This window comes from Ambystoma mexicanum, chromosome 5q, assembly GCF_040938575.1.
Source record: "Ambystoma mexicanum isolate Mex_15411 chromosome 5q, UKY_AmexF1_1, whole genome shotgun sequence".
NCBI classification, from domain to species: domain Eukaryota; kingdom Metazoa; phylum Chordata; class Amphibia; order Caudata; family Ambystomatidae; genus Ambystoma; species Ambystoma mexicanum.
Window position 1 is genome coordinate 135,152,239 of NC_090933.1, and position 18,342 is coordinate 135,170,580.

Below are 18,342 nucleotides of genomic sequence, written 5' to 3' on the forward strand. Positions count from 1 at the left end.
CTCCTGGGCCATGTTCGCGTAGGCCGCAGAAACTTCTGGAATCCACCAAGAAGCGTAACTCGACAAAATCTTCACTCTTGAGGGGCGTAGAAAAATCCGACACTGATCCCCGTTAATCGGATGTAGAGAGACGGTGGAGCTTGAGGCTCTATTTGACAGAAAAATGAGAAATTCTCTTTGAAAAAGTGCAAAAATGCAGCAAAAACTCGAGAGCTAAACACGAGGACTCCCAACATTTCAGCATGCGGTAAAAATCTGAAAATGGCTGCCAGAGGCGGGGCTTAGGGAGAGGGCAGTCATTGGCTGGGGGCAGTATGACCCAGAGACCAGTGATTGGTTACTACTGAGAAAGACAGATCAGAAACGAAACGGATGCTGATTTTTTCTTTACCGAGGATTCCCAGCCTGACGGGGAATATTCATGAGCATGTGAATCCATGCCAGACCCCATGCTTGAGAACCACTAAATCCCTCATTCTGCTTTCCTCAGAAATTAGACATTCTGGGACATTATGGGTGCCATACTCTAGGCCAAAAGGAACATCCTCCTCCTCAGACCTTTCTTGTTCTTCAAAAATTGAAGACAAGGATTAAAAAAATTATTTCCTTGCGAGAGGCTTATACATTTTTTCTAGAGGGGCTGTTGCAGTGGAGGCTGAAGGCTTTGTAGGCTTTGCAGCTTTTTCTTTTGCTGCTATTTTGTCAGTTTCTGACTGAACTGGAGCCTTTGAAAATATGGGCACCGAAGGCTTCAGGGTTGACGTCGACAAAGGCGTTGATGGCGTCGTCGAAATAACAGTCGTTGACGGAGTTGGCTTCGAAGGCGTCAAAATGCTCTTCGAAGGCTCGTCCTTCGCGGTGTGTCGGGTTCCGGACGTCGATGACATCGAGCGGTCGACTCGACTGATCTTTATCACTCGGGGTCCTGGAGGGTTCCCGATCTTTTCTCCTTAGATCACCAGGGCTCGAGGGCGCGCGAGTGTCAGAACGGTAACGCTCTCGGCCGGCTTGCGAGGAAGGCGCGGACCAAGGCTTAGCCTTTTCAAAAACCTCCATCATTTTAATTCTAAATGCTTCCCATTTTTCAGAGGAAGAATGTTTGTGGGGCAATTCATTTTCTTGGGGGATTCGTCAGAACACGAGGTGGAAGGGGATCGGTGGCATCTCTTTTTAGACTTTTTCGTCGAAGCAAAGAGTGGTGGGAACCACTTCAGGACCTAGACCCATCTTTTTGTCTTTCGCGTCGAGGAGATTTTTCCTCATGGGTCCTCGACTCGACGCTTGAGGCTTTTCGGTCGGGATCTCGACCTACCTGTAGCTTTCCCTTCCTCTCTCGCAAGGCCTTGCCGGTCATAGCCTGACACTTTGCATAGGCCTCTGTGGCGTGGTTCTCGCCGAAGCACCACAGACATTCTCGGTGCGGATCTGTGATCGACATTTTGGAGCCGCAAGTTTTACTTTTTTTTTTAACCCCGAACGTGGGGTAGTCGGGGTCGACGATGAGGACATCTCGAATATCTTCACAATAACTGTGTCACTGAACTATCGAGGCACGCCGAGTCTCCGAAAGCAACACGTACTGCGGAAAACCTGAACTGGGCGCCGCGCGTGCTACTTGTATACCCGACGTCTTCACCCTTGACGGAGGCCTCCGAGGGACCTCCACTCGACAACATCGATGCACGGTGCTCTCTATTGAGAAAACATTTCCAAAGCAGCAAAAGCTGGGCGAATTCATCTAAGATGAGGAATACGTTGGAGGACACAATCCATTCGAATGCTTGTTTTGGCTTTCCAAAATAAAAAATGGCTCTAAACTGAGGAAGCGTCGAGCAGAGTAGGGTTATGGCGGACCTGAATCTCATGTTGAGGCTGTTCAATGATGATTCAAAGAATGTGCTAGTGTCTGGTTTATCGATGTCCACTTAACCACTGAGTGGCCCATTTGTATGAACTCCTTAAAACTGAACCCTAGATTATGATGGACAATGACAAGCGTTGGGCCCATTTAGTCTAACATTCATGGATGTTAGGCACATGTCATGGCCTACACATTGTCCTGGATTAATCAGAGGTATTGTCACCTATTTGTGTGTAGAGATCAATCACTTTCTGATGACATCCCGAGGGATTAACTTTAGTGCTGACCCTATGTTTGAACTCCATGTTCCCATCCCACAGTGGGGTATAATGCATTTGGTCCAGTTTAGGAGCCTCTGATGTAAGGCCAGGAGAGGGGTGTCAGAGGGAGGAATGCATCTATGTGTGGCTCGCCATGTATCATCTGTTAAACCCCAAAGCTTTTGCTCAGTCTGGACTTTTTAGGATAAGGCTTTGGCAAATTGTTATGATATTGTTTTTCCATCACCAATGAAGCTTGAACTACACTCAGGATAAAGGCATCAGACCTCGAGGCGCTCCAATATTAGTTATATCAAGGAATATTTATCAGGAGAAAACGTATTTCTAAGAGCCCTACTCCCTCCAATACATGTCAACTGAACCCAGATATCATGTCAACTTTGATACTTAGTGCTTAAGTTGTTTCTTCCCTAGTCTGCTTCAGTGCTTACACCATTTCATTACATCCAATAAAGGTAGCAATCAACCCCAGGTCAACACACAAATGAATGCCAGACTTAAGAAAGCTTGCATATGAAAGACATATCGTGACTTTGCAACATGGCAATATTATCTAAAATGTTATGTCAGGAAACACTACTACTCACATGCTTCTATTGCATTTTCCGATTTCTGACTAATAAATCTGTTCTGTTCTGCTTCATGTCCGCTGTGACTACCTAGGAAATAGCCTTTATTGCCAGCAAAGACAGCATTAAAGTCATCCATTTCAGTAAGTAAAATCAGAAGCATTATCGATCAAAGTTCATTGGATTTTGAATAACGCATTCCCATTTGTTAGGCAGGTGACTGGTGTCTCATAGTTTATTCATTAGCGAAGTACAGAAAATCTTTCACAAAAAGGAATATTTTATCTAGAGCTACTATATGTATCTGCAGTGCTTTCCCAAAGGCATAGCACGGTTATATTGATACTGAGCAGTCTCTTTTTCTATTCCTTACCAGAGGCGCCCAGTAGGTGTAGAGGTAGCCTATTTTCAGAGATGGTACAAACTGCGAACAGGACACCACCAGAAAATAGAGATTCAAGAAAAACCTGAATTGCTGGAACAAAACCTGAAACGGAAAATCAAACGTTTAATGACGGCAGTTTACATGCATGAAAAAACTGCGAATTGACCATTTAACATGTGCAGATTAAGTTAGTTTTAATGTTACAATTAGACATTCAAATTTATGGTACCTTCTCCAGACTCTTTCCTTTTAGAAAACCATTTTTGTAAAAAATGCAAGAGACATACAGTGATAATTTCAATGCAGACGCCAAAATGTAAGCAGAGGATATATTCATCTGTCGCCTTCGCCATGCAAACAGAGCATGTGATTACGTGGAGGAGGTATACAGGACATGGCTCAAGGCGCCTTGAAAGGTCAAATAGGCGCCATGTTGGCCTTAAAAGCAGAACATAAAATAACAGGATGCTTGATGCACGACGGCAGAAGTGTTCTGGATGGACGCGGGTTTACGAAAACTATTTTATATTTGCTAGCAAGAATTTGCTCCAAGGATTGCAACAAATAGGACGATTCGGCCGTTCCTAACATGAGGTGGTTAGTGCTTTCGATGCTGTTAATAAGGAGGCCTAGATTTAGAGAACGACCCAAACTGCAAATTGAAATTAGTTCAACAACCACGGCCAGCGACGCAGTTTTTGTGATTTGGGGTGGTGCAATCCAGACATTGCCAGTAACAGATTATGTTGCAGGAATGCAGGAATGTGCTGCCACGATTACTGATCGCGTTTTGCAGGTCTTTTTTTTTGCAGGTCGAGTGCTCTGGGTTGGCCCTCGTGATATCGTCAGCATATTGGCCTAAGGTAGAGAAGAATGCTCCTATTCATTCTTTTGAACAGTTTAGTTGATGGGATAAGTGAGTTTGATGGAAGTGGAAGTTGAAGATGGGGTGAAGTGGTAGGTAAAGCAAGAAAGTTAACTAGCATTTTAGCCTTTGGTGCAGAGGTTTGCCATTTTATGAAAGTCGTCCAATAATGTGTTATTCGCAATGTATGCATGGATGGTGCCTTTCCTGCGGTGATGGTTGGAGCTATTGTACATTGTGGCAATCATGTCCATCTGCAGACCTATATCAAGCAAGCCGTGTGTGCAGCACATTTCAGTCGAGCCTATGGATAGCAGAATGCTGCTGAACATATGTAAAAAGCTGCAGAGGGTGTGCAGAGTGACTGTGAACAAGGACGAGTAGAACAATTGTGGTTCAGTATGTACAAGATGTGATGGTAGAATTGTACAATTCAACATGTCCACAGTTTTTTTAACACTGTCATTTTTCATCATACATCTAGTTACACGTGTAGGACATTATCTTGATACAGCATTATCGTTGAATTTCAACCATTAAAATTGCAATTAATCAGAAAGAAAGAGGGGTCCATGTCCTATATCCACCCCACCGGCACCACACAGCTCCTCTGTGCTATTCCGCCACAGCATACACCCGCTGCTATACACCCGGTTGGTGCAAGCCAGTCTAAAATTTGACCTAGCCTCAAGCTTGTACCAAACCTCATGCTGCACAGTATACCGGGAGACTCTGCCCCCTATGGTGCCCATGATGATGGCATCCCTCTCCGCCCTCACCCACTTACGCACTGCCCTACGCCAATCACCCAATTTAGGCACCACTTTTGCATTCAAGGCCATGACGTTTGCCCTTTTTGCAAGTAGCAGCCCCAATGCTAGCACTCTGGAGATAGCCGTATTTCTACTTTTTTAGGAGGTCACAGCCCTAGTAGGCAATGCAGTATCGTGAGCCAAACCCTCACCTCAACCATCTCAAACAGTTCTTCACAAACCTCATCCCAAAACCCCTTCACCCAGTCACATCCCCAGCACATATGGAGAAATGTTTCTATCACCCTCATACATCTCGAACAGGCTGGGTCCGCATCAGGAACCATTTTAACCACCCGTAGTGACATTTGCCCGGCTTAAAATCTTATACTGTATCCATTGGAGTCTAACAATCCTATATACTTGTTTAACGTGCATGAGGACCCTGCCCCCACTCCCCACCCGAGAGTTGTTCCCCAATATCCCCTCCCCACATACGTCTCAGGTTCCGTGCCATAACATCAAGTTTAGCCCTATCCGCTGAGTAGAATTCAGAAATGTTACTACCCTCCGCCAACCGCACCAGCATTGCATTCACACCATGCGTGCAAAGCTTCCCTGAGAGACCCTCCCATGCCGCTCTTACCCCCGCCATCAGAGTGGAAAACCCATAAAAGTTAAGTCGCACCGCCGGATGAGCGACCTTAATTTCTGCAAAGGTGTTGGCCTTGTTCTCCTTATATATATATATATATATATATAGATATCAGCAACTTGCACCCCTCCTGTCCCAGTCGCCCAATACAATTCCCCTACTTTCTCTGGACCTCATACCCCAATCTACTGCGCGTTATGGGCATTTCTGCCATAAAGGGAAAGCTCTGTACCGAAAACTTGGTAGCCTTTCACCATGTCTGTATAATGGTGTGTACAGGACACAGTAGACATGCACGCTCCTTTTCCCTTCCCACCCAAGAAGTTCCAGTACCCATAGAGGCACATACTCAATCCTAATCCAATCAGTAAAACGGTTCCCACATGGAAAGACAAACCGTCCACCATATGCTACAACACAGATGCCCAACTGTAAGACTGCAAGCCCGGAACCTCTATTCCCCTTTTACCTGCTTGTAATTTCAAAGTACCCAATGCCCTCGGTACCCCTCCATCCTATAGTAGCTTGGAAAGTGTCCCATGAAGTGCACATAAGAACAAGTTACTTCTTACCTTGTAACGTTCTTTCGATGGGATGTTCCTCCGACGTATTCCTTATCTTATCGACGTCGACGTCATCCTGCCTAGAAAGGCCGCGCGCAGCGTCCGTTGCTCAGTTCCGTTTTGTAGCCCACAACTGGACTAGACTAATCACCCTGAAGGAGCGTAAGATGCAACAACAAGGGAAGTAGTACTGCGGGGATGGATGGGAGGGTCGATAAGGAATACGTCGGAGGAACATCCCATCGAAAGAACGTTACAAGGTAAGAAGTAACTTGTTCTTTGAAGGGATTGTGTCCTCTGACGTATTCCTCATCTTAGATAGGCTCCCATAGCAGTATTCTGTTATTGGAGGTGGGAGTACTGACTTCATGCTTCCTCTTATTGATGAATAGAGTGCAATACTGCCCTTCCAAACCTAGTTTCCTGACTGGAGGAGGAATCCAAGTTGTAAAACCATGTAAAGGTGTGGACGGACGACCATGTGGCAGCCGCACATATGTCTCGAACCGGCACTCCTCTTTTGAGGGCCGATGAAGCTGCGATACCTCTGGTCGAATGAGCCCTAAGATTTTGAGGGGGCTCTTTTCCTGCCAGTTTATAACATTCCAAAATGGCTAAAATAATCCATCTGGAAATGGTCTGCTTAGTTATCGGTAGCCCTAGCTTGTGACCTGTGTAGCCTACAAACAGCTGGTCTGCTTGTCTTATCCTAGCCAGTCTACTAATGTAAAAACTTAAAGCCCTTCTTGGGTCCAGCCTGTGTAACCTCTCTTCCTCTTTCCCCGGATAGGGAGGAGGATAGAAAGATGGAAGGGTAATCTTCTGTGTGATATGAAATTCAGAAACCACCTTTGGGAGGAAATTAGGCTTCACTTGCAGAACAATTTTGTCTTTGTGAAAGATTGTATGAGGGGGTCTACAAGAAAGAGCTTGTAACTCGCTCACCCTTCTAGCAGATGTAAGTGCTACTAATAAAACAGTCTTAAGGGTAAGAAACCTTAACGAACAAGAGTGGAGTGGTTCGAAAGGTGTGCCCATCAGGAAAGTTAGGACTAAATTTAAATCCCATAGGGGAACCTGGAATGGTGTTGGGGGATAAACGTTAGTTAACCCCTTTAGAAACTGTATTACCAAGGGTAACTTGAAATAGGATGGTTCTTCCGCAGTGCGCTTAAAGATGGATAGCGCTGCGAGATAGCCCTTGATGGTGCCAACTTGAAGGCCTGAATTCGCTAAATAAAGTAGGAAGGACAAAACCATTGGTGTACCACATGAAAAGGGCTCGGTATTCTTTTCCCTACACCAGCTGCAAAATCTGTTCCAACGGCAGCGGTATAAAGATTTTGTTGCTGGCCTTCTTGCCGAAAGCAACACCTCCATAACGTCATCAGGGAGGTCCCAATCCTTGTACCTCAGCCTTTCAGAAGCCAAGCGTGAAGGTTGAGGGTTTTGATGTCTGGATGGAAAACCTGACCTCCCTTCTGTGAGAGCAGATTCTCTCTGAGTGGAAGTCGAATTGGAGGGCAGATGGACAAGTCTAGAAGGTCCAGTTACCACGTTCTCCTGGCCCAATCCGGGGCAATTAGGATCATGGTTTTCCGGAATCTTCTCAACCTCCTGATCATTTGAGGAATGACAGGGACTGGTGGAAACGCATACAGGAGTGAAAACTCCCAGTCCACTATGAACGCGTCTCCCAGAGCTCCTCTCGGGGGAAATTCCCTTGAACAGAACAGATCGCACTTTCTGTTGACACTGGTGGCGAACAGATCCACCTGAGGGGTTCCCCCAAAGGGCGAAGATCTCTTGAAGGACTTCCTGAGCTAGTTCCCACTCGTGGAAGACTGTGCCCTGCCTGCTCAGAGCGTCCGCTGTCAAGTTCTTCTCTCCGGCTAGGTGAACTGCCGATAGAGAGATTCCTTCTTGGATTGCCCAAAACCAGAGCTGCATTGCCTCTCTGCACAATGGTAGTGATCCTACGCCTCCTCTTTTGTTGAGGTAATGCATGGCCACTGTGTTGTCCGTCATTATCAGGACATTCTTTCCTTGTACAGATGGCAGAAAAGCCTTCAGCGCAAGTCTGATGGCCCTCAGCTCTAACGGGTTGATATGTAGTCTGGACTCCGATGGAGACCAATGACCGCTGATCGTCAAGTCGTTGGCGTGGGCTCCCCACCCCGTAAGTGAGGCATCCGTGACTACTGTTATCTCCGGCCAAAGTTGCCAAAACTGCTCTCCTTTCAGAATGTTCTCCTGACAGGCCCACCACTGAAGGTCTCGAGCCACCCTGTCGGGAACCTGAAGAAGATCTGTCATTCTCCCTGAGAATTGTGACCACTGAGTTCTCAGTGCCCACTGGAGAGATCTCATTCTCAGGCGAGCCTCTGGCACTAGGAAGATGCAGGATGCCATGAGGCCTAGCAACCTCAAAAAGTCGAAGGCTGGGAGACGTTGGGCATTTTGAAACTTGGCGACCATCTGTAGAATATCTTGAGCCCTCACCTCTGGTGGCGAGGCTTTTCTCAGGGAAGTGTCCAGGATTGCTCCGATGAACTGGAGTCTCTGCGATGGTATCATTTGTGCCTTCTTTAAATTGAGGGAGAAGCCCAGTCTGTGAAGGGAGTGGCAAACATAATGTAGCTGGATCTGAGCTTGTTCCGAAGGTACAGCTCTGATCAACCAATCGTCCAGGTAGGGGTAGACGTGAATCCCTTCCCTCCTTAGACTTGCAGCCACTACCGACATTAACTTGGTGAAGACCCTCGGGCGGAGGTCTGCCCAAATGGCAGAACTCGAAATTGATAATGAGAGTTGCCAATTGCGAACATCAGGTATTTCCTGTGTTTGAGATGGATTGGCACATGGAAATAAGCGTCCTGAAGGTCCAGAGATACCAACCAGTCCTGGAACTGAAGGGCCTGAAGGATCTGAGAGAGAGTTATCATCTTGAATTTGTCTTTCCTGAGGAATTTGTTCAATTCCCGCAAGTCCAAGATGGGTCTCAGTCCTCCGTCTTTCTTTGGTATGAGAAAGTAAGGGGAGTACTAGCCCTTGTTCCTCTCCGCTACAGGTAACGGTTCTATGGCACCTTTCTCTAGCAGGTCTAAAATTTCCTGCAAGAGGAGCGGATCTGGAGCTTTTTGAGAGCTGATCCCTGGTGGATGACTCTGAGGTATGCGTAGGAGAGGCAGGCAGTAACCTTGTGCAACTGTCTCCAATGCCCAAGCATCTGACGTGATAGCCTGCCATTCCGCCAGATGTTGAGTTAACCTGCCTCCTACAGGTGTCTTGTGAGGGAAGTCCTCAGAGTGGTTTAGGGGCGGCTGATGCAGATGCCGATGGTAAAGAGGCACCTGCTGTTGCTGCGGCTTTTGAATATCTACCCGGTCCACCTCGGGTAGTCCTTCTTTGTCCCCTTTGAGCCGGTCGTCCTCTCTACCTCTTCCGAATGCGGAGTAGAAGCGAAAAGACTTGCCTCTCGCAGAGGTTCCTGTGGGACGAAAAGGTGTCTGACGGATTGCAGCGCCTAGAGATTTTGCTGCTGCCTTTGATGTTTGCAGTTTTTCTAAACTGTCATCCGCCTTTTTCCCAAACAAAGAAGAGCCATCAAATGGCATGTTCAAGAGCCTGGCTTGCACATCTGGGGCAAAACCAGACTTTCTCAACCAAGCAAATCTCCTGGTTGTTGTACTTGCCGCCATTGCGCTGCTGATACTGTCAGCCGAGTCAATGCCCGTCTGGAGGGATTTGCACATAGCGTCTTTACCGTCCCTTATGATATTTAGGAACGCCTCCCTTTCTTCTCCCTCCGGGATGCAGTCAGCCGCTGTAGAAGCACACTCCCAAAGTGTATGGCTAAATCTAGCAAGGGTGCAAGTAGCATTAATAGATTTTAACGCCATGCTACATGCCGAAAAGACTTTCTTAGCCATAGCATCGTATTTCTTATCGTCCCTGTCCTGTGGGACGGTAGGGTAAGCAGTCTTGAAGTCAGTAGAAGATGCTGCCTGTACCACCAGACTTTCTGGGGATGGGTGTTTGGACAAAAACTCTGGGTCTGCAGAAGATACCCTGTATTTAGCAGACAGTTTTTTATTTACTGCCGGGACGACATCTGGGGTTTCCCAGTTCGTCATTATTTTTCTTTGAAGAGCTTTATGAAAAGGTACTACAAGATCCTCCTGTGGACCTTTATCAAGAATATCTGTGAGGTCATCCTGTTGGAAAGCCGGTGAAGGTGTTGACCACCCCATAAATTCTGTAATCCTGGCCACTAAGGCTCTATAAGGGGTTTCAGCATGCTCCCCCGGATCTGGCCTAGCGAACTCCACCTCTGGGGAAGTGTCTAAACCACTTGCCTCATGTAAGGAATCATGGAGTTCCTTTAATCTGCGTTCCTCTGAGGATAACTCCTCTTGAACTGGGGTTGCAGATCCCTGCAACTCAAATGGCTCTTCTTGAGCCGGCAGTTCTTCCATAATTGAAGACATTGTTCTCAATTGGTCTGAGCTCACAAAGGGTGTGAACCCCATCTCCAAGGCAGAGGGTGCCAAACTTGTCGTAATCGGCCTCGAAAACGTCGCAGTCGTCAACGCCGACGTCGAAGGCTTCGAAAGTGGCGTCGAAAACAAAGGTGGAGGCCTCGAGTTCTTTGATAGAATCGGAATTCTGCTCGAGGATATCGACAATCTCGACGACATCGAAGACCTGGGAATAGCCACTGGGTGTGCCGCAACCGTGACTTTGCTTGGCGTCGACACCGGTGTTGAGGATGGCGTCGAGGCGACAGACCCGTGTGTCGAAGGTCCCTTCGACAACGGCGTCGAAGACACCGACCTCGGCGTCGATGGAACCTTCGTCGACGGCGTCGACGGAACCTTCGAAGAAGGATTCGAGATCTTTGCTTTACTCGAGGGTTCGTGACGCGCTCGAGAAGCTTCCTTCGCCGGGTACTGCGACTCGTGGCGTTTTAGACCTTCGGGTCTTTTGACCAGAGCATCGCTCTCGGCAGTCTTCGAGGGGGTCGAGGCCGCTTTCTCGAAGACGCTCATCATATTTTTTCGGAATTCCTCCCATTCAGCCCGGGAACTATGCTTCGTGGGGCAAGGGATTCTCTTAGGTGAAACAGAGGAAGAGGAGGACGAAGAAGGGGATCTTCGGCGTCTCCTTTTCGAGTGCTTCGATCTCGAAGAGTGAAGGGACCCGCTTCGAGACCTGGAGCGCGAATGTTGACGAGGAGACGAATGTCTCGACTTCGTCGAGGAAGAAGAAGCTTTAGAAGTCTTACCTTTTTCCAGCTTCCCCCTACGCTCCTTCAGGGCTTTAGCTGTCATGGACATACAGTCCTCACACTCCGAAGAATGGTGTTCAGCTCCCAAACACCACAGACAGACCCTGTGAGGGTCCGTTAGCGACATCTTTTTTCCACAGTCTCTGCATTTTTTAAAGCCTGACCGAGGGGTCGTCGGTTCAGACGAGGAAGCCATCGAGTATGGATCGAATATCTCGAGGAAAATGGAATAATATATCTACGAAACTGAGCAACGATATTCCGAGGCACTGAGTAAGCGCGGAAAAACGGAACGGACGCTGCGCGCGGCCTTTATAGGCAGGATGACGTCGATACGGCGGCTGTCGAGGGACATCGACTCGGCGGACGTCGACGTGCAGCGCCCTCTAGAGAGAAAACATTTCCGAGGCCAGCAAAGCTGGAAAGAGATATCTAAGATAAGGAATACGTCGGAGGACACAATCCCTTCGAAGCATGTTGTCGGCAAAACCATGGGCATCACCTGAAACACATACAGCAATTTCGGTAGCATAATTATCGTCACCAGTGCCATTCGTCCCATCAGGGAAATGGGGAATCTTGCCCAAAATTCTGCTAGCTTATCAAAGGTGCAAAAGAGAATAGAATACTAATAGCACACACTTCAAATGTTGTGTAATTAAGAAATATAGGTAAGTATTGAAGCTAGGTTAATGTGTTTTTAAAGGTGAAGTTACAGGTGCAGAGAAGAGGACATCACCTTAGCTACAATCTGTTGTTACATCCATTCCCAATCAGCGCTTATCCATATACCCCGATTTCGAAAACCCCCAGTCGAAATCTCCATTGCATATTGTACCAATCCACTTCCCAGCTCAGAGGATAGTGAGTAGATGGCCAACTTGGAGCAGTTAATCAGCCCTGACAACCTCCCGAACTCGCCTACCGTAGTCATAGCCTGTTCTAAATTTGGGATGTTCTCTCACATATAAAAGCATGTCATCAGCATATACGGATATGCAGTGTCTACCCCGCCCCCCCACCATCTGCAGTCCCACCACTTCATGCCTCTTCCGAAAGTGCAACTTGATCATAACGTCCCTTTAACAAACTTTTCACTGAATTTCAATGTTTTTTTGAAGTGAAAATGTTTCATGATATTACAGCACTGTAGCTAATAATTCCTCCTAACATATATGAAAGGGCTATAAACCTCATTTAAAAACTTTTTTTTGCAACGCTTACTGATTTGTGTCATTTTCAGCAGTGCATGCAAGTCATGGTTAATTTGCCTAGGGCATGAGTCTCGACCATGACCCCAGCCCCACTAAACCAAACTAGTCATCCGCTGCACCAAGCCTGCATCCTGGTCCACTATACCCTTATCATGTGACCAATGGCCAGTTGTTCATGGCTTACAACCATGATCAGTGTCTACTGTCCCTGGGGCATCAGCTTCGGCCTTGCTACAGGACCCCATAAGCAAATCAGAGTAGACAGGGGGGGGGGAATAAAAACACAGGACAGATTTGCAAAAGCATGCTTTCAGGTTCTTGCAGTTGCTCCACGCACAAGTTTGCTGCTAATCCATCCAGCACTTCGGACTGTAGCCACAAGCAGACTTTTTGATTGCATTCAGACCTACCCAGATTTTGAAAATGTAGGGACCCCCCACCCAACGGTTTTGCCTCCACTTGACACAATCCCTTGTGGGTTGGGTCTATAATCTTTTTGCAAACATTTGTGCCGATTCGTCAAATGGTGCCAAAGTTATAAGCCATCTAAGCCATCCAAAAAAATGTGGGGATCCCCCCTCCCCCCCCGTCTAATTTTGCCCCGCATTGATGAAATGGCACCAAACTTTGCAACACAATTCAATGTTGGGTCTACATTCTTATTGCAAAACTTTCAAATAGATCCTTGAGACTCAGTGGGGAGTCTCTCTCCCAGTCTGCAAACACCCCCCCTCCCATCCATCCCCAGACAGAAATCTGGGTTACGCTGAATAGATGTGAGAGGACACAGTCCACTCGTGATCACCAGGAGCCGGCACGCTTTGTCCCAGTGCGCCAGGGTGACAGAGGCCATAGGCAAGATCTCCCTTTCGTGTCCTCGATATCCTTAAACCGCGAGGCCCGCATATCTGGCGGCCAGTCCAACATTAGGGCTATTTGCGCCACCACAAATAAAATTTCTCATGACGGGACACCCAGCCACCGAGCCACCCCCCCTCCCGCAGACGGGGCTTTTAATAATATCTTCTTTGGGACGCTCCGACATGTACCCGCCCAGATGAATTTAGTGATGTGTCTATCAGGATTTCTTTTTTTTTTTCCAAACAATTTTTATAAATGTTTCGCACACAAAACATTGATTTAGCAAACATCATCCGTGATACATCACATTATTCGTCTGTTCAACACCCCCAACTCCCCTTCCTCTTGTCCCCAGCCCATTCCACCCGTTATGTCTACCTGCAATCTGTGTGAACCTGCTTGAACTTCTTGCCTAGGTATCATTCCGCTATTTGTGATGATGCATGTAACTGTGTCTGTGTGTCCACCTGTGCAGCGGAAGCCAATTCCTGTATCATATGCTTCCAGGCCATTTGCCCCTCCTGACAGTGGCGGGATGCTTCTTGCCACACTTCCGCCATTGTCCATTTCTGAAGGTCTCTCAACCATGCGTTTATCCCTGGGCCTTTACGTGCTTTCCACCCCATTGCAATCCTACATTTCGCTAAAATGTATGCTAGATCTCTTAATTTGCTTATGTGTCTTGTCTGCTTTAGTCTTGGCAAAATACCTAGTAGGCACGCCTTGGGGGTGACTGAATCTGGCGATAGACCGATCTTGTTTAAAGTCTGGGTCACTTCTTCCCAAAATAAACGTATTTCAGCACAGGCCCAGAACATGTATCATGTATGCTTTGACTATGCCACATTTCGGACAAGTTTGTATAGTCGCAATGCTACATTTTGCAATTTTTTCCAGCGTTAAATATAATCTGTGAATAACATAGTTGAATCAACTGTAGTCTCATGTTTCTGGACACTTTCTTGTGATAACCCATGATCCTACCCCAAGCCTCGTCTGACAATTGCGCCCATAGATCTAGTTCCCAGCATTGCTTAATCTGTATCAAATACTATCCAGCTTTGACATCAGAATCTCGTATAGTCTTGATATTGCTTTTCCGCCTTCGGAGATATCATATAATGTTTCTATTGCTTTGTCTTCTACCAGAACTCTCCCCGCTGCTGGCCATTATAGTTTCAGGCCATGTAGAAGTGAGGCATGGGTTATGTGGTTTCCTGCACCAACTCCCGATTCTGCCGCTATCTCGCTAAAGGTCTTTGGCTGTCCTTCTGTTCATATATTGCCCAGTGGCACCACACCTCTAGGCACCCAATACTTCCAAACATTGAGCCTAAGGTGAGCATCTTCACTCCTGAGCGTCACCTGTGGGATTGAATAAGGTGTGTCTTTGCCCCGAAGGCGGCAGGCCCTTTGCCACATTACTATGCGCAGTTTCAGCAGAAACGGTGGCCTAGGATCTCTTGGAGCCTTTTTCCACACCATCTCTTCCAGGGAGAATGGGGTACATGCCGGTTGTAGTAGCTCTGCATCTTGGGTCTGTTCGTCAGAAAGCCAATACGTAGCAAATTTTAGTTGGCTCGCCACAAAATGCCCCTCAAAGTCCAGCACTTTTATCCCTCCTTGTTCATACGGTCTCTGCAATCTCTCCAGCGCTAATCTGCTCATCAAATTATTCCATAGGAAGCTGCAGCAAACGGTAATCAATCTCCTGAAAAAGGCTATTGGTATTTGATATGGGACGTTCGCAAAATAATGCAGCAACCTTGGAGTACCAACATTTTCAGCAGCGCAGCCCTCCTCACTGCCACTCCATACATCACTTGGACAGCACATGCCTTGAGTAGGCTGGAGGCGAGAAGTGATTACACGGTGCAGTACTTTGAGGGAGAGCAGGCCCGTGGAGGTGTATGGAGTGGAGTATGGTGCTGTCCCATGTTTATTGGCTCTGCTGTAGGGGCTAGCTGCACGCACAAGAGAGAGACACATAAGGGGCCTTTGTGGTTTGGCTGAACAGGGGTACTCCAGCTGTTGAGGACTTCAGACCCAAACTGCAGTCTGGGAAAGTGCAAGTGAGGTACTGGCAGTGGAATTGGCTCCTGGTCTGGGAGATTTCGGTGACCGATAGTGCAGTACTACCCCCTGGGAGTGAGACCGGAGACTTGAGACACGTGGCCAGCCTTACGTGGCAACCTTGTCATGAAAGTTTGCCTGGAGTGAGAGTGGGGTCCGTGGTGGCGGAGCCTGGTCTTGCTGACATCATGGTGAAGGGTCAGCAGAAGATGTAGAAATAAGCGGATACCAAATCTAGACAACCCAAACCAAAGGAGGTGCTGTACGGGGGGGAAATGGGGCATCTAAATAACCTGGAGGAGTCACGCTGGATGCATTGATGGAGGCTACACAGGCGACAAGGACATCCCTGGACGGGAGTGTCAAGGAGATGGGAGTGGATGTGTCCTTGGTGCGTGCTGACCTTCGCAAGGTCTACGAGAGTGTGACAGAGGCGGAGCAAAGAGTCAGTACTGTGGAAGATGACCTGCTGCACCTCAAAAACCAGGTAGCGGGCTTGATAAGAGCGACGACCCTGGTGTCGAGGGCAGAAGATGTGGAGAGCCATTCCTGGCGCTCCTAGTTGGAACCCGGGAGAGAGATGAAGGGCCCAGTGTTGAGCTGGTCTTAGAGAGTCTGATCCTGGAGAGGCTACAGGTGAAAGGCCTCTCGAAGCTATTAACTGTGGAACACGCACAGGGTGCCAGGTAGGGCAGCACCACCGGCTGGCCCTTCCAAGGGTGATGGTGGCGAAGATTCTCAACTTTAGGGACAGAGACGCTATCCTGCAGAAGTCTCGTAGAGCCAGCTGTTAAGAGGTGGAAAGTGCAAAGAGACGTATCTTCCCGGACTTCACCTTGGAAGTGCAGTGACAATAGAGAACATTTGATGAAATATGACACCGCCTTTGGGAGCTGAACATTGAATGCATGATGTTTTACCCAGCGAAGCTGAAAATAATTGCGGAGGGCAGATCTGAGTTCTTTACGTCACTGCAAGAGGTGTGGAGGAGAAGCAGTCTCACGTTCTGGGGATGGAGACCGCTATGGAGCAGGCTGAGCATGTACTAGGGGATGGAATTGAGGCTTTGGCCCGCGCGGACTGCGAATACAGGATTGTGGGTTAAGAAGTGAAATGTTCTTTAGGCAGGCAGAGTGGGGGGCTGACGGGACAAAGCTACGGAACCTACGGTTGTCCGTTCACCGGTGGAAGGTGGCAGGTGGATGGACTGGCTTTGGAGTTACTACATAGGTAGGGGAATAGTAGGGGTTAGGGTGAGGGGGGCGGAGTTGGAGCTGTGGGGGGAGTTGGCGGTGGTTGCTTGGACTGGGAGGCTGGGGCGACGAGAGGTAGTGGGGAAGGGATTGGGGAGTTAGGCGAGCAGGTTGAAGGGCCACTGGAATGGTTAACCTATGGTCCAGAGTTATTGTTGGTGGGGGGGACAAGGCAAGCAGTTGGAGAATGGGTGTTCAGTTTGTGGGGGTTGATGTTTGAGTTAACAGTTGATGGTGGCATGAATTCTGAAACGAGTATGGGGACGGACTAGATGGGGGATCTACAGGAGTACTCTACCATGGGGGTGGACGGGCTGAAGTTTGGGACCTAGAATGTCTGGGGGTTAGTTAAAAGATTGAAATGACAGCAAGTGAGGGATACCTGAGACGTCATGGGGCCCAGCTAGCCATGCTCCCGGAAACGCACATGGCACGTAGAGATTTGGATTCACTTAGGAGAAGGGGCAGGGGCAGTGGTAGGGACATCTTATTTGTCGTACGCTAGGGGAGTCCTGATTTGGATTGTAGGGGTGTCCCCATTCGGGTGGACAAGGTCTTGACTGATGTGGGGAGGACAGTGGGGCTCTTCGGTGCGTTTTTGGGGAAGGACATTTGTGCAAGTGATTCCTATGCACCGAACGTGGACGATAAAGACTATTTCCCATCGGTACTGACTGAGACGGGCGGGGGGATATAGGGAAGGGCTGTGTATATGGGGGGGGATTTTAATTGTCTTTTGAACCCGCACTTGGACAGTACAGGGAAGTCTGGTCAACTTAAACAAAAGGCAGCAGCATCCTTGAGGGAGGTAGTGGGGGACCTCGACCTGGTGGAATTGTGGCAAGGTTCCCACGCGCAGGCGAGGGGCTACTCTTATTTTTCAGGGGTCCATAAGTCCTATTCTCGACTGGACTACATCTTTGTGCAGGCAGAAGATTTTCTTTCCTTCAATAATACAGAATATCTGGTGAGAGTCATTTCGGATCATTCGCCCCTAGTGATACTGCTGCAAGTGTTGTGGCAAAATCCATCGGTACGGCTATGGCGACTACATGCCACTACCCTGGAGGATGTGGCATTCAGGGAGCACACTGCGAGAAGAGATTTGTGAGGTTTTTTTGGGGATTAATGAGGGGTTGGTGGAATCAGCGAGGACCTTATGGGAAGCTTTTAAGGCAACAATCAGGGTGGGGTGTCTATTTTCAAGGTAACGGGTGAGGCGGGTATTACAAGACAAGTTGCTGGAGACAGAGAGGGTGGTGTTGGTGCTGGAGAAGGAGTTGGCGGAGGGAAAGCAGATGGGGATTAATGAGACATTCCAGGTTTTATCAATCACAGTATACCAACGAGGGTACGTACTCCGAGGCAGAGGCAGATGACCTGCTGGTCTTCATAGTAACTGAATCTAGACGGGGACCTAAGGAAAGGACTGCAGGTGCCTATTGAGGAAGTGGACATCATCTGTGCGTTGCAGGCTATGAAGAAAGATAGAGGGCCTCATTACAAATCAGGCGGTCTGGAAATAACAGGGGCGGTAAACCCGCCGCCACCGTTTTTTCCGGACCGCCTGATCCCGACTCCTGCAGGCGGGAGGTGATGTTCCCTCTAGGTTTGACCGGGCGGGTTTAACACTGCCTGCCTGCAGGCGGGCGAGGAAACACCGGCAGCATTACGAGATGCTGCCGGCGTTTCCATGATCCCCATTGAGTCCCATAGGACT

The 18,342-nt window shown here is 48.2% G+C and overlaps 1 protein-coding gene across 2 annotated transcripts in view; it reads right to left on the reverse strand.

Annotated features, from left to right (window-relative positions):
- The window catches only part of ATP9B (ATPase phospholipid transporting 9B (putative)), a 3,609,114-nt gene that overhangs the window by 2,950,453 nt on the left and 640,319 nt on the right, over positions 1–18,342 (reverse strand). For both annotated transcript variants that reach the window (XM_069620656.1, XM_069620655.1), the window contains exon 4: positions 3,085–3,198. In XM_069620656.1, the coding sequence (XP_069476757.1) occupies positions 3,085–3,198 (114 nt within the window). The remainder of the gene's footprint in view (positions 1–3,084; positions 3,199–18,342) is intronic.